The 15,443-nt window shown below is 41.2% G+C and overlaps 1 protein-coding gene across 5 annotated transcripts in view; it reads right to left on the reverse strand.

Annotated features, from left to right (window-relative positions):
• The window catches only part of LOC143029901 (L-fucose kinase-like), a 64,107-nt gene that overhangs the window by 19,580 nt on the left and 29,084 nt on the right, over window positions 1–15,443 (reverse strand). For all 5 annotated transcript variants that reach the window (XM_076193086.1, XM_076193090.1, XM_076193087.1 and 2 more), the window contains 3 exons: window positions 11,363–11,598; window positions 9,984–10,182; window positions 8,002–8,142 (listed from right to left, as the gene is read on the reverse strand). In XM_076193086.1, the coding sequence (XP_076049201.1) occupies window positions 8,002–8,142; window positions 9,984–10,182; window positions 11,363–11,598 (576 nt within the window). The remainder of the gene's footprint in view (window positions 1–8,001; window positions 8,143–9,983; window positions 10,183–11,362; window positions 11,599–15,443) is intronic.

Below are 15,443 nucleotides of genomic sequence, written 5' to 3' on the forward strand. Positions count from 1 at the left end.
AGGCACAAAAAATTCCCACCCATTCCATCCCTGAATACACTCCACACCCCTCCACCCTCCCTCTTATCTTAGCACCTCCTGGATGACGGGTCATCCCTGCACCTTGTCCACTGCCCTGGGTCAGAGGCAGTGTCGCAAGACACAGCACATCCACAGCAAGGCCGCTTCATTAAATCGGCGACCACCCCCTCTCCATCCCCCCATGCATCAAGAAGACAGGGAGAAATCCCTTCGGGCTGCGTCAAAATTTGCTCACACATACTACCTCACCCCCCTTCCCCCCGCCCATTCCACCTCATGCATCACAACATCATCCATATACAACCATTCTCCATTCACCCCTGTCTTCTGTCCTCTCCCGTCCTTCCTCAACAGACATTCCCCTCTTCCCCAAAGCCCCCTTCACCCTATCCATCCACCTCATCCTAGGACATCCCTTCATGTTCACTCCCTCCACATCTGCCTTCCATACCTCTTTTACTAGTCTTTCTTCACTCATTCTTTCCATGTGTCTAAACCATCCTAATACTCTTTCATCAACCCTATCTCCCAACCCCCTTTCCACCCCTGTTCTCCTCCTCACCTCATTTCTCACTCTATCTAGCCTAGTAACCCCATCATACTTCTCAGACACCTCATCTCAAACACATTCAAACTCCTTCTCTCTTCCTCTCTTATGTTCCATGTTTCTGCCCCATACAGTGCTGTTGGCACAATCACTCCTTCATATAGTCTCCTCTTAGCAGACTATATGAAGGAGTGATTGTGCCAACAGCATTGTATGGGGCAGAAACATGGAACATAAGAGAGGAAGAGAGGAGTTTGAATGTGTTTGAGATGAGGTGTCTGAGAAGTATGATGGGGGTTACTAGGCTGGATAGAGTGAGAAATGAGGAGGTGAGAAGGAGAACAGGGGTGGAAAGGGGGTTGGCAGATAGGGTTGATGAAAGAGTATTAGGATGGTTTGGACACATGGAAAGAATGAGTGAAGAAAGAATGAGTGATAAAAGAGGTGTGGAAGGCAGAGGTGGGGGGAGTGAACTTGAGGTGATGACCAAGGATGAGATAGATGGATGGGGTGAAGGGGGCATTGAGAAAGGGGAATATTTGTTTATTTGTTGTGGAATGAAGCAGGCAGGATACAAGGATAAGTGGAGAATGATTGTGTATGGATGATACTGTTATGCAAGGAAGGAAGGGCTGGGGGATAGGGGGTGCTCATGTATGATATTTGAAGCAGCCTTGCTGTGGATGTACTATGTCTTGCTGCATTGTACTTGACCCAGGGCAGTTGGTGGATACAGGGATGACCAGTCATCCATGAGGAACTGAGATGGGAGGGGTGGAAAGGGTGGTGCTGGGGAGTGAAATGGATGGGGATAGGTATGTGCCTCCAACTTGGCTACCTCCCAAGTAAGGGGAAAGAAGTTCTTGGTACAAACATATACCAAAGGCTTTTTTCCCCTTTACATGGGAAGTAGCCAAAAGAAAAAGGCATAGAAACTACTCCCACCCATTCCATCCCCTACATACTCCACTCCCCTCCACCCTCTTTCCTCCCTCTTATCTTGGCACCTCCTGGATGACGGGCCATCCCTGCATCTTGTCCACTGCCCTGGGTCAGAAGCAGTGTCACAAGACACAGCACATCCACAGCAAGGCTGCTTCTTTAATTTGGCGACCACTCCTCTCCGTCCCCTCATGCAGAAAACGAGAAGACGGGGAGAAATCCCTTCGGGCTGTCAATATATATATATATATATATATATATATATATATATATATATATATATATATATATATATATATATATATTTATATGTATATATATATATACTGTATATATACATACATACATACATACATATACCAAGGCCTTTTCCCCCTTACAAGGGAGGTAGCCAAAAAGGAAAAGGCATAAAATCATTCCCACCCATTCCATCCCTGAATACACTCCACACCCCTCCACCCTCCCTCTTATCTTAGCACCTCCCGGATGACGGGTCATCCCTGCACCCTGTCCACTGCCCTGGGTCAGAAGCAGTGTCGCAAGACACAGCACATCCACAGCAAGGCTGCTTCATTAAATCGGCGGCCCCCCCTCTACATCCCCCCATACATAAAAGGAGAAGACGGGGGGAAATCCCTTCAGGCTACGTCAAATTTTGCTCACATACTACCTCACCCCACATCCCCGCCCATTCCACCTCATGCATCACAACATCATCCACATACAACCATTCTCCATTCACCCCTGTCTTCTGTCCTCTCCTGTCCTTCCTCAACAGACATTCCCCTCTTCCCCAAAGCCCCCTTCACACCATCCATCCACTTCATCCTAGGATGTCCTTTCATGTTCACTCCTTCCACATCTGCCTTCCATACCTCTTTTACTAGTCTTTCTTCACTCATCCTTTCCATGTGTCCAAACCATCCTAATACTCTTTCATCAACCCTATCTCCCAACTCCCTTTCCACCCCCGTTCTCCTTCTCACCTCGTCATTTCTCACTCTATCTAGCCTAGTAACCCCTATCATACTTCTCAGACACCTCATCTCAAACACATTCAAACTCCTTCTCTCTTCCTCTCTCATGTTCCATGTTTCTGCCCCATACAGTGCTGTTGGCACAATCACTCCTTCATACAGTCTCCTCTTAGCATCCATTCCCAAATGTCTATTCCTCATTACACTCTTCAATCGTCCAAGGCATTTACTCGCTTCTCTCAATCTACATTCTACCTCCACCTTTTCCTGCCACATTTGCACCCAAGTATCTAAAACTATCCACTTCCTTCAGTCGCTCTCCCTTAATGCTCACTTCCAGTCTACTTCCACTTTCACCCCTTGTACATCTCATCACCTTACTTTTACCCACATTTATCTTCAGCTTTCTTCTATCACATACTCTCCCAAACTCTGTCACCAACTTCCTCAATCCCTCCTCCGATCCTGCCACAAGCGCAGTGTCGTCCGCAAACAACAGCTGGCTCACCTCCCACTTTTCTCCATTTTCTTTAACCATCTCTGATCCCTGACCCACTACCCTTGCATTTACCTCTCGCACCACCCCATCCATGTATAAGTCGAACAGCCAGGGCGACACAACGCATCCTTGACGAAGTCCCACCTTTACCTCAAACCACTCACTCACTCCATTTCTAATCCTGACACAAGCTCTACCACTCTCATAAAAACTCTTGACAGCTCTTGACTAGGCATCCTTCTCCTTGTAGCCCCACAGGGGACATTCCTAAACAAAAAAGTAAAGGTAATACTCGTACATACATACATACATATACCAAGGCTTTTTCCCCCTTACAAGGGAGGTAGCCAAAAAGGAAAAGGCATAAAATCATTCCAACCCATTCCATCTCTGAATACACTCCACACCCCTCCACCCTCCCTCTCATATTAGCACCTCCTGGATGACGGGTCATCCCTGCACCTTGTCCACTGCCCTGGGTCAGAAGCAGTGTCGCAAGACACAGCACATCCACAGCAAGGTCGCTTCATTAAATCGGCGAACCCCCCTCTCCGTCCCCCCATGCATAAAGGAGAAGATGGGGAGAAATCCCTTCAGGCTGCATCAAAATTTGCTCACACATACTACCTCACCCCCCATCCCCCGCCCATTCCACCTCATATATATATATATATATATATATATACATGTATATATATATATATATTGTCAGTGTATTTAGGCAGGAGTTTTTCTCTAATGCATGTTTCATTAAAAGTGATGGCTAGTTGTGCATTAATAATTTTCTTAATGGTATTTTCCATATACCTTATTAAGGATTTGTTTTCCTTAGGAAGGAAATTCATGACTTGGCTGTATGTAGTCATATTAGCTAGATCGCGATTTCGGGTTCAAGACCCTTCTTCAGTAGCTATAGGGATAAGAATTAATCCAAAGATTCTAGTAAAGATCTAAGTTTTATACTAGAGTTCCTATACTTGCTAATCACTGGGGGAGGTCACCTGGTATTACGGGCAGGGACGAAATGTCACGTGCGCTAGGGAGCCTCCGGGTTTGTGTTGTGGCGGAATGTGGCGTTTTGTCTCGTAGTTGGACGAGTGGCGTTTTGTCTCGTATTGGCGTTTGTGATGTTATGTCTCATGTTATTATTTGTAACGGTTTGTCTCATGCTTGGAAGGGCTCTAAGGTCTTCTGCTTGTACATTTAGGTTTGGGCTCAACTCTTTAATATACAACGCTTCTAAAATTGGGAGGCGTCTATCGTCAGTACATAAATCCAAAATCTCGGTGTTTTTCTCTAGTGTCTCTCTTGCTAGTGTTATGCCGTGGGCTTCTCTTAAGTGATTTTTAGGGGCTCCAGATGTCAGGTGGTATGAGAGGCGACGGGATAACCTCATTGTTGTCATGCCAATATAGGTGGATGGGAGGGCTTCACAGTTCCCTCATGTACATGTGAACCTATAGATGACATGTGATTTCTGAAGTTCCTTTCTCTCTTGTAGGGGGCTGTTTCTAATAAGAAGGTGGCTAGTTTTCTTAGTTTTATAATAAATCACTAGATTTAGTATTTTTTCTGGATTGACTGGTTTAATGTTTCTTTTTACAATTTGTCTCATACTGCGTTCATCTTCTTTATAAGCTGACGAAAAGGTGGATTTATAATATATGTTGATTTTCTCTTTATTTTGTTTATCATTGTTGTTGTTATGCCAGCCGTCCATTATTTTCTTTGTTTGAAAATGTATCTCTTTTTCATTGAAGCCGTTATTGATCAGAACTTGAGTGGAACGTTCGATTTCATCATGCACTTGAGTCCATGTGCTGCAGTGAGTTAGTGCTCTTCGAATGTAGGCACTGATGGTAGAGTCCTTATATCTTTGAGGGCACTCACTGGATCCATTAAGGCAGTGTCCAGGGTTAGTGGGTTTTGTGTACACTGTTGTATTAAAAGAATTTTCATTTTGTTTCACTAAGAGGTCGAGGAAGGGTAAAGCTCCGTCAATGCTATCTTCCATAGTGAAAGTGAGTTCAGATGTCTCTTGTAATAGGTGGCGGAGTTTTTCAGCTTCATTGCTGTTATTGGTTTTAATGAAGACATCATCAATGTATCTACAGTAAATATCTGGCTTTTCTGTTTTACTGAATACTTCTTCTTCTACGCAGCCCATGAAGAAGTTTGCCATTAATACTCCAAGGGGGGATCCCATTGCAACTCCATCAATTTGGCAATATTTGTTTCCACGGGGGCAAGTGAACGGGACTTCTTTTGTACAGCATTCAAGCAGTTTACGTAGTGTAAGTTCTGGAATGTCTAGTATAGGTGTAGTGTTATCGTGGTACACTTTGTTAATGATGTAATCAATTGTTCGATCTACGGAAATATTAGTGTATAACCCCTCCACATCAAGAGAAGCAATTCTACCTTTAGCAGAGTTTGCCTTAATAATGTCTAGGAAATCAGATGTAGATTGTAGACTGTAGGTGGCGGGAGTGTAGGGAGTTAGAATGGAGCACAGTTTCTTGGCGAGTTTGTACGTAGGTGCAGGGATTTGTGAGATTATGGGACGGAGTTTATTACCAGGTTTGTGTGTTTTGACTGTCCCATAGCAGTAACCCATACCATACTCTCCTGAAAGTTTATTAAATTTTATTTTGCTGGCAGCATTATTCCCTTCTATAAGTCGATTTACCTTTTTCTTGAGTGATTCTGTAGGGTCTTTGTTGATCTTTTTAAACTTAGATGTATCATTGAGGATAGTATCTATCTTTTCTAAATACTCAGAGGTGTCCATGAGTACGTAAGTTGCCGCTTTGTCTGCTTTCCTAATGGTGATACTATGGTCTGATTTTAACTCATTTGCAGCCTCGATATGTTTCTTTACAATTATATTGCTTTGATGTTTTCCTCTTGATTTATTAGCTTTGGCAATAACTTCTTGTTTGAAAGTGGGCTCAACAATGTCTTCACCTTTTTTACATAATTTTTCTACATCGTCTATGACTATTTCGCATTCTGTTCTTTTTTTAATCTTCTTAGGTTTAGACATAATATGGCAGTTAAGCCTTAAATTAAAGACTTCCTCTTGGTCTGGAGTGAGAATCTGATCGGTTAAATTTATGTAACCATTTGGTGGGCGTGAGTATTTAATATGGCCGCCGTTCAGATTTATTAATTTCTTTTGATAAGCTTTAGTGATAGAATTTCTGTGTTGATTAATAATACCTGAGAATAGGGTCAATATTCTCTTACTAGAATCTTTGGATTAATTCTTATCCCTATAGCTACTGAAGAAGGGTCTTGAACCCGAAATCACGTTCTAGCTAATATGACTACATACAGCCAAGTCATGAATTTCCTTCCTAGGGAAAACAAATCCTTAATAAGGTATATGGAAAATACCATTAAGAAAATTATTAATGCACAATTAGCCATCACTTTTAATGAAACAAATATATATTTATATATGTATATATATATATATATATATATATATATATATATATATATATATATATATATATATATATATATATATATATATATTATGAAAAAAGTGCTTTGTTGTAGTATGACAAATGTCCACTTTGATTTGATAATTACATACTTGAGCTTCAACTTTATCACTACTTATCAATAATGATCATTAACCTTGATGGTCAGAATGCACAACAGGATACACTTTTTCCTAACTCCAAGCAGCATAAATAAAAAAAGCATTGCTGACCATTTCCACAAAATATTTTTGCTATTAAACTTGAATTTAGGTAACAAAAATACTTTTTTTTCAACTCTGAATAAATTGTTTGCACTTTGAAAACAGCTTTGGCTATAGTTAGGAATCTTTGGAAGTGTGACATACAAGTCATGAAATGCTATTCAAATGCCATTGTTTGCCAGTGTTAAACATTGAATCTATCAAATAGCTGTGAGAAATTTTAATAAATCATGGTCTATTGTGTAGCTGCAGTGTAAAAATGGTTGAGGAATTTACCAACAAAACCAACACTGTCAATAATTTGGATTTCCACATCTTTAAGACTACACTTCCAACACCTGTTGATCTGCCCCATCCTATTTCTGATGTTTTGGGATCCTCCCTTGTAATATATAGTGATGATGATGATATGGTTTAACGTCACACACTCCCCCCAATTGGGAGGCTAGGACAGTGCCCCTCACAGAGGGCTTTGTAGTGTGGAATTCAGTGAACCATGCCCTTGGTTCAACTTTGCTATCCTAACATATATAAAGAAGTTCAATTTTGGCATGCTCAGTCATTTCCTGATCATCCTTTGACATTTGGCATCATATTATGGGCTCAAATGTAAAAGGCTGGATGGATAATGAACTCCTTTATCTAACTCCTCTTCTTCAGATTCAATTAAATTCTGCAACATTTTTCAACAGAACACAAGTGTGTACATAATAATCGATTCTACTGGGTTATTATTTAGATAAATTGTTTGATTACTATGACATTCCACCAATACATGATGAATGACTGTACGACTTGTGCATCTTCATAAATCTGCTCCTAACATATTTCAATCAAAATACATTACAATGGTGGAATTGACTGGGATAGTTCACAAAACCATTTCTAAAAGGGAGTGGGTGGTTTAGAAAAATTATTTCATCTATTGCATTCTGACCTTTATGAACATTGCTTGCTTTTCATCCAGTAAAGGTCATCCAATGATTTAGCAAGCTATAACATTAAGTGGCACAGTGAGTTTGAAAACTGTGTACAGATTAAGGTAACAATTCTGAGAAAAGGGTGCACATGGGATGAGCAACATTACTGGGGATGTAATGTGGTGCAATTTTTTCACAATTAAGCAGGTATAACTGAAAGGGATAAGCAAGAGTGGAATGATATAAGCAATTAAATCTCCCTCCCATGACTTGCTGTCTCACTTTATAGGACACAACATGTAGGGTGAAAAAAACATATCTTGTTTGTCTGATAGATACATCTAGATGGAAGGTAACTAAAGTTAGAGCTTTCCCCTAACCTTGCCAGTGTATAGAAGAAGTAAACGGCCATTGAGATCTTGCAGCAACTGTTTATCCATGGGTACATTGTAGCTTTTCACTACAAGAGATGATCCCTGGCTGCTGACACCAAGCTTAGCTCCTCCAAGCAGACCTCCCACCTGCAATTTGTACACAGATTGCTATGAAACTTGTTATTTTGGAATAATTTGTGAATGCTATATGGGGGTGCAGATTTGTAAGAGCCTCCTTCACTAGTCTTTTGCGTCACTTGTTCATTGATGGGTTTGTCTTTCATATCTTCGTATATCTTTCTTATGCATGCCATAGAAGACAACTAAATGGATGGAGTGAGGGGAAATGGGATCCTCCCATCTGTATTTTCCTATGAAAAGTCAAAACATAAGAGGGTTTGGGTCATTAAATGTACATGGACATGGTACAGACGCAGGTAAAAGGGAAAGACATTGGCAATATGTTTACAAGAGGATGGATGTGTTCACACTGAGTGAAACCACGTTGATTGGGAGGGGCAAGTGATTTTGTGAGTATGGTGGAAAGGGTATCAGGAATGATGAGTGGATGAGAAGGCAAGGAAAGGCACTGCTGGTAAGTGATGAGATAGGAAAGTACTTAACCACTTCAGTGCGACTCAAATTCTCGTGCACCACAGGATTAGCTGCCACATGTAATTTGCATCACACTACTCTCATTATAAAATATAAAGTCACTCTTATATTACAAAAATATATATATATAGAGTAAACCCTCGATATAACAGACGATATGGGGACGGGGATCTGTTGTTATATCTGAAGATACGTTATAACTGAGGACTTGTTATATTTGATGGAAATACCAGACAGATCCGTTATATCCCAAAGTTTGTCTGGTATTAGAAATTAGTAGGATTAAAAATTACAGTAAACCCTCGATATAACGGACAATATGGGGACAGGGGTCAGTTGTTATATCCAAAGATACGTTATAGCAAGGGTTTATCCGGTCAGATTTTTTGGCCATTATATCTGATATTCGGTATATCAAAATCCATTATATCAAGGATTTACTGTAATCAGGATGCCAATGCCGGAATCCTTGTGTACCCACTCACACCTCATGACACCTATATAGGTCTCACCATACTGAAGTGGTTAACCCCTTCCATACGGTGACGCCTACGTAGGCATCATGAGGAGCAAGTGGGTACGCGAGGATGCCGATGTCAGCGTCTTGATTATATTTATTGTAGTTGTACCTGCGTGACCCCCATACTCTGTAAACTGGCTTCATCACATTTTCTATGGTTATCAAAATTCACGGGTGAAAGAATGAACGATCAATACAGCCATGACTTTATTTTTTATAATGCGAGTATTATGACGCAACATCATACGTCTGGCAGCTAATGCTGCCCGCCAGATTTTGGCCCGGAGTGAAGTGGTTAATGGTGGGGGGAAGTATCTTTGAGGATAATGTGGGAGAAGATGAAACTGGAATGGGAAATATAGGCTGCTGTGGGTGCATACAGTCCTGGTGTTGAGAAAAAAGAAGAGGAGAGGGAGGCTTTTGGGATTGATTAACATGAATGTACAATTATGGGAGGAATGTTAATGTAGTGGTGTTGAGGGATCTAGGTGCTGGAGTAGATGAGCCCACAGATGGAGTAATAAGGAAGTTTGGAGTGCTACATAAGAATTATAGTGGAGAGATGATGCTAGAGAGGTGTTTAAAAAGAGAATTGATTATGTGTACAATGTTTAAGAGAGACCAGCATAAGTATACAAGGGAAAGGGTGGTTGAGGGGAGGGTGGTTGTGGGGGCATTAATGGGCTATTTAATGGTCCCAAAAGTTCTATTTATGAAAATTCATGATACATCCATGTCACCAGCAAAACCCAAAATCTTTCAAACTCTTCAGATTTATCCACAATGGGCAGACTCAGTTTGCAAGCAACAGCTCAACACTAAGCTACATTCTGAAGCAATGAGTACCTCTCACCTGATCTTGCCAACCTCCACTTGTTGTGAGGAGCTGTTCCACAATAAGTGTGGAGTGAATCAAATGATGTGGTTTTGGGGAATATCCAAGAAGAGTGGCCACAGCTCCCACCAGGCCACCTGCCAGGATACTGCTTGTGCCCAGTCCAGAACCTTGTGGTAAACGAGACCATGTTTCAATCTCAAGTCCTGCACCATATCTGTAATAAAGAACGAAGAGGTCGTACAGCCAGCACAAACCAAAGTCACTAGTAGAATGTGAGTGAGGGATCAAGCCACTTCTCTTTTGCAAGACACCCATGCTCCCAAGAAACTAGTCAAAGCCCCTGGTCTATCCCATAAGTCATTAAATGAAGAAATTTTGTAGAGCGGCCTAGAGTGGAGGACATTGCTCTATGTCTTCTGTGTGGTGGCTGCATCTCAGGTAACTGATGCTTGTAGCTGTAAGAATTCTGTGTTGGTACAATTTCAATATGAAAGAGTATTAGGATGGTTTGGACACATGGAAAGAATGAGTGAAGAAAGATTAGAAAAAGAGGTGTGGAAGGAGTGAACATGAAGGAGCAACCAAAGATGAGACAGAAGGATGGGGTAAAATGGACATTGGGAAAGAGGGGAATGTCTGTTGATGTAGTACAGGAGAGGACAGAGGATATGGGTGAATGGAGAATGGTTGTATATGGATAATGCTGTGATACATGAGAGGGAGTGGGTGGGGGATGGGGGGGTAAGGTAGTATGTGTGAGAAAATAATTTGATGTAGCTCAAAGGGATTTCTCCCTGTCTTCTCTTTTTCTGCATGAGGGGATGGAGAGGGGGGTTGCCAATCTAATGAAGTGGCCTTACTGTGGATGTGCTGTGCCTTGTGACACTGTTTCTGACCCAAGGCAGTGGGCAAGATGTAGGGATGACCCATCATCCAGGAGGAGCCAAGATAAGAGGGAGGGAGTGGGGTGGATGGGAATGGAGTATGTGGGGATAGAATGGGTGAGAGTGGTTTTTATGCCTTATTTTTTTTGGTTACCTCCCTTGTAAAGGGGAAAAAGTCTTTGGTATATGTATGTATGTACAATTTCAGTGTCAGGGGGCTTACCTAAATTCACAACAGATTGAAAACTCTGGGAGGCTTCAATGTAAAATAAATGTTAATTATATATATAGCCTTAATCTTCCTCGTAAGGGAGCATCCAAGTCAAAGCACATACCCACAAAGGGTAGTAAGCAGGACCATTGCCAGGTTGCTATCACTGGTCCCTCCCCAAGTATGGACTACATAAAACTTATAGAGTCAATAACCCATACAAGTTCTACTGTAGTAAGTCTATAATATTCAAACCTTGCAAATAAAGGTACTTTCACAGTTTATAAATTTTTCATTACCTCTGAGAGAGCTGCTCCTCCAGTGACACATCTGCATAGACATCCACAACCTTACAATAATGCAGAACTGCTTTGATCAGAGCTCCTGGAGATGTTGGATTATCAAAATCTTTAATGTCTTCTAGACTTGTCCACAACAGATGTGTTTTGCTCTCAACCCAATCTTTCATTGTGCAATGGATGGAGAGCTGATCCACAAATCGTACTTTGGCCCCAACTGGTTGGACACCATTGATCTGTAATCATTAACACCTGTTACTTTACCGAGAATTCTCAACTTGATTATTCTGTCATTATGCTTTTTATGCATTTGTAGCAGGATCAGAGGAGGGATTAAGGAAGTTAATGACAGAGTTTGGGAAGGTGTGCAAAAGAAGGAAATTGAAGATAAATGTGGGTAAAAGTTAGGTGATGAGCTGTACAAGGGGAAAAGATGGCAGCAAATTGGAGTGAGGGTATTAAGGGAGAGAAACTGGAGGAAGTGGATAGTTTTAGATACTTGGGGGCAAATGTGGTGGGAAAGGGAGGAGTGGAGGTGGAGATAAAATACAGATTGAAAGAAGCAAGTAGATGCCTTGGGGGATTAAAAAGTGTATAGAGAAATAGACATTTGGGAAGGGATGCTAAGAGGAGATTGTATGAAGGAGTGATTGTGCCGACATCATTGTATGGGGCAGAAACATGGAACATAAAACAAGAGTTTAATGTATTTTACCTAGTTGTATTTTACGGGATGAGAGTTATGCTTGTAGTGACCCATTTTCATATCTCTCCACATCCAGTTTATTCTTAAAATCATGTTTAGTTTTGGCATTTACTATTTCCCCATTCAGTTTGTTCCACACATCAATCACTCTATGTGGGAAGCTATTCTTTTTCAGGTCTCTTCTGTAGCTATCTTTCTTTAGTTTTTTTTTCATGTCTTCTTGTTTCTCTTCTGTCCCACTTTAATAAGTAGTCTCTGTCGAGAATTTCCATCCCTTTCATAATTCTGAAAATGGTCAACAAATCGCCTCTTTCTCTTCTCTGTTCCAGTGATGACAGATGTAATTTTTCTAATCTTTGTTTGTATCTCAGGTTTGTCAGTGTAGGCACCATCTTTGTCGTTGCTCTTTGTATTCTTTCTAACTTTATGTTCTTCTTTGTGCTAGGTGCCCATAGTGTTGCAACATATTCTAGTTTAGGTCTTATCAGTGTAACAACTAATTTTTTAACCATCTCCTCATCTATGTAGTCGAAGGCCAATTTCATTGACCTCAATAACTTATAAGTCTCTCCAAATAATTTATTGACATGTTTATCAGGTGTCAAGTCACTTTCGAGATGATTACTCCCAGGTCCCTTTCTGAATCAACTTTTTTGACTTCTTTGTTTCCAATTTTGTACTGTCCCGATACTCTATTTTTACTTTTTCCAAATTCCATTATGCTACATTTTTTAATGTTGAAATTCATCTCACTTTTCCGACTCCATTCCCATATTTTGTCTAGGTCTTCTTGTAGCGATATGCAATCTTCTTCTGTTCTTACTCTCTTGAGTAATTTGGCATCGTCAGCAAAGAAGTTCATATAACAGTTTACTCCCTCATCCATATCATTTATATATATGGCAAACATTAAAGGAGCCAGTACAGAGCCTTGTGGGATGCCACTTTTCACATCTTCCCAGTTCGAATTTTTGTCTCTAAGTACCACTCTCATTTTTCTCCCAGTTAAGAAATCCTTCATCCATTCCAGCAGTTTACCTTGTATTCCTCCTATTATTTCAATTTTTCTTATTAATTTTTTATGTGGTACTTTGTTGAATGCCTTCTGCAAATCCAAAAAGACACAATCTGCCCAGCCATCTCTTTCTTGTATTATCTCAATTAATCTCGAGTAAAAGCAGATTAGGTTTGTGGTGCATGATCTTCCACTTCTAAAGCCAAATTGTTTGGGGTTTATTATTTCATTTTCGTGTTTGGTCCATTTGTTTCTGATGAACTTTTCTCATATTTTTGCTACTGTGCTTAAAAGGGATACCAGTCTGAAGTCTGTAGGATCTTCCCCATTTCCTCCTTTAAATATTGGTACTATGTTTGCATCTTTCTAATCTTGCGGCACCTTTCCCTCTTTGAGTGAGAAGTCAATTATTTTGTATAATCTATCTGTCAGTTCATCTATACACTCTTTCAGTATCCAATTTGTGATTCCATCTGGTCCATGTAATTTCCTGACACCTAGGTTTTTTATCTGGTCTCTTATTTCTTTTTATGTTACCTTTATTTCTTTCATCGTGGGTGATCTTTCTTGTTGTCCATCTTCCTAAGATTGTGAGTTCTCGATTGTAAAAACAGATCTAAAATGTCTGATCATAACTTCTGCCATCTCTTTGTCATCTATATTCTTTCTCTCCTTCACGCAATTTCACTATTTCATGTTTATCCTTTAGTTTTTCATTTATATATCTATAAAGGGATTAGGTTGGTCCTTACATTTGTCTATAATACCTTTTTCATAATTTCTTTTTTTTTCCTGCGTATATTCACATATTCATTCCTGCATACATACATACATATACATACATACATGTACCAAGGCTTTCCCCCTTACAAGGGGGGTAGCCAAAAAGGAAAAGGCATAAAATCATTCCAACCCATTCCATCCCTGAATACACTCCACACCCCTCCACCCTCCCTCTCATCTTAGCACCTCCTGGAATGACAGGTCATCCCTGCACCTTGTCCACTGCCCTGGGTACGAAGCAGTGTTGCAAGACACAGCACATCCACAGCAAGGCCGCTTCATTAAATCAGCAACCCCCTCTTTCCGTCCCCCCATGCATAAAGGAGAAGACGGGGAGAAATCCCTTCGGGCTGCATCAAAATTTGCTCACACATACTACCTCCCCCCCATCCCCCCACCCATTTCACCTCATGCATCACATCATTATCCATATACAACCATTCTCCATTCACCCCTGTCTTCTGTCCTCTCCCGTCCTTCCTCAACAGACATTCCCCTCTTCCCCAAAGCCCCCTTCACCCCATCCATCCACCTCATCCTAGGACATCCCTTCATGTTCACTCCCTCCACATCTGCCTTCCATACCTCTTTTACTAGTCTTTCTTCACTCATTCTTTCCATGTGTCCAAACCATCCCAATACTCTTTCATCAACCCTATCTCCCAACCCTCTTTCCACCCGTTCTCCTCCTCACCTCATCATTTCTCACTCTATCCAGCAGAGTAACCCCCATCATACTTCTCAGACACCTCATCTCAAACACATTCAAACTCCTCCTCTCTTCCTCTCTTATGTTCCATGTTTCTGCCCCATACAGTGCTGTTGGCACAATCACTCCTTCATATAGCTCCTCTTAGCATCCATTCCCAAGTGTCTATTCCTCATTACACTCTTTAATCCACCAAGGCATTTACTCGCTTCTCTCAGTCTACATTCTACCTCCACCTTCACTCCACCTTTTCCTGCCACATTTGCACTCAAATATCTAAAACTATCCACTTCCTCCAGTCGCTCTCCCTTAATGCTCACTTCCAGTCTACTTCCACTTTCACCCCTTGTACATCTCATCACCTTACTTTTACCCACATTTATCTTCAGCTTTCTTCTATCACACACTCTCCCAAACTCTGTCACCAACTTCCTCAATCCCTCCTCCGATCCTGCCACAAGCGCAGTGTCGTCCGCAAACAACAGCTGGCTCACCTCCCACTTTTCTCAATTTTCTTTAACCATCTGCAATCCCTGACCCACTACCCTTGCATTCACCTCTCGCACTACCCCATCCATGTATAAGTTGAACAGCCAGGGCGACATAACGCATCCTTGACGAAGTCCCACCTTTACCTCGAACCACTCACTCTCTCCATTCCTAATCCTGACACAAGCTCTACTACTCTCATAAAAACTCTTGACAGCTCCTAGAAGCTTTCCTCCCATCCCGTATATCCGCAAAACCTCCCACAGTGCCTTTCTGTCTACCCTGTCTACATACTTATACCAAGGCTTTTTCCCCCTTCCAAGGGAGGTAGCCAAAAAGGAAAAGGCATAAAATCATTCCCACCCATTCCATCCCTGAA

The sequence above is a fragment of the Oratosquilla oratoria genome, chromosome 11 (assembly GCF_046742065.1).
Source record: "Oratosquilla oratoria isolate Oo_2021 chromosome 11, ASM4674206v1, whole genome shotgun sequence".
NCBI classification, from domain to species: Eukaryota; Metazoa; Arthropoda; class Malacostraca; order Stomatopoda; family Squillidae; genus Oratosquilla; species Oratosquilla oratoria.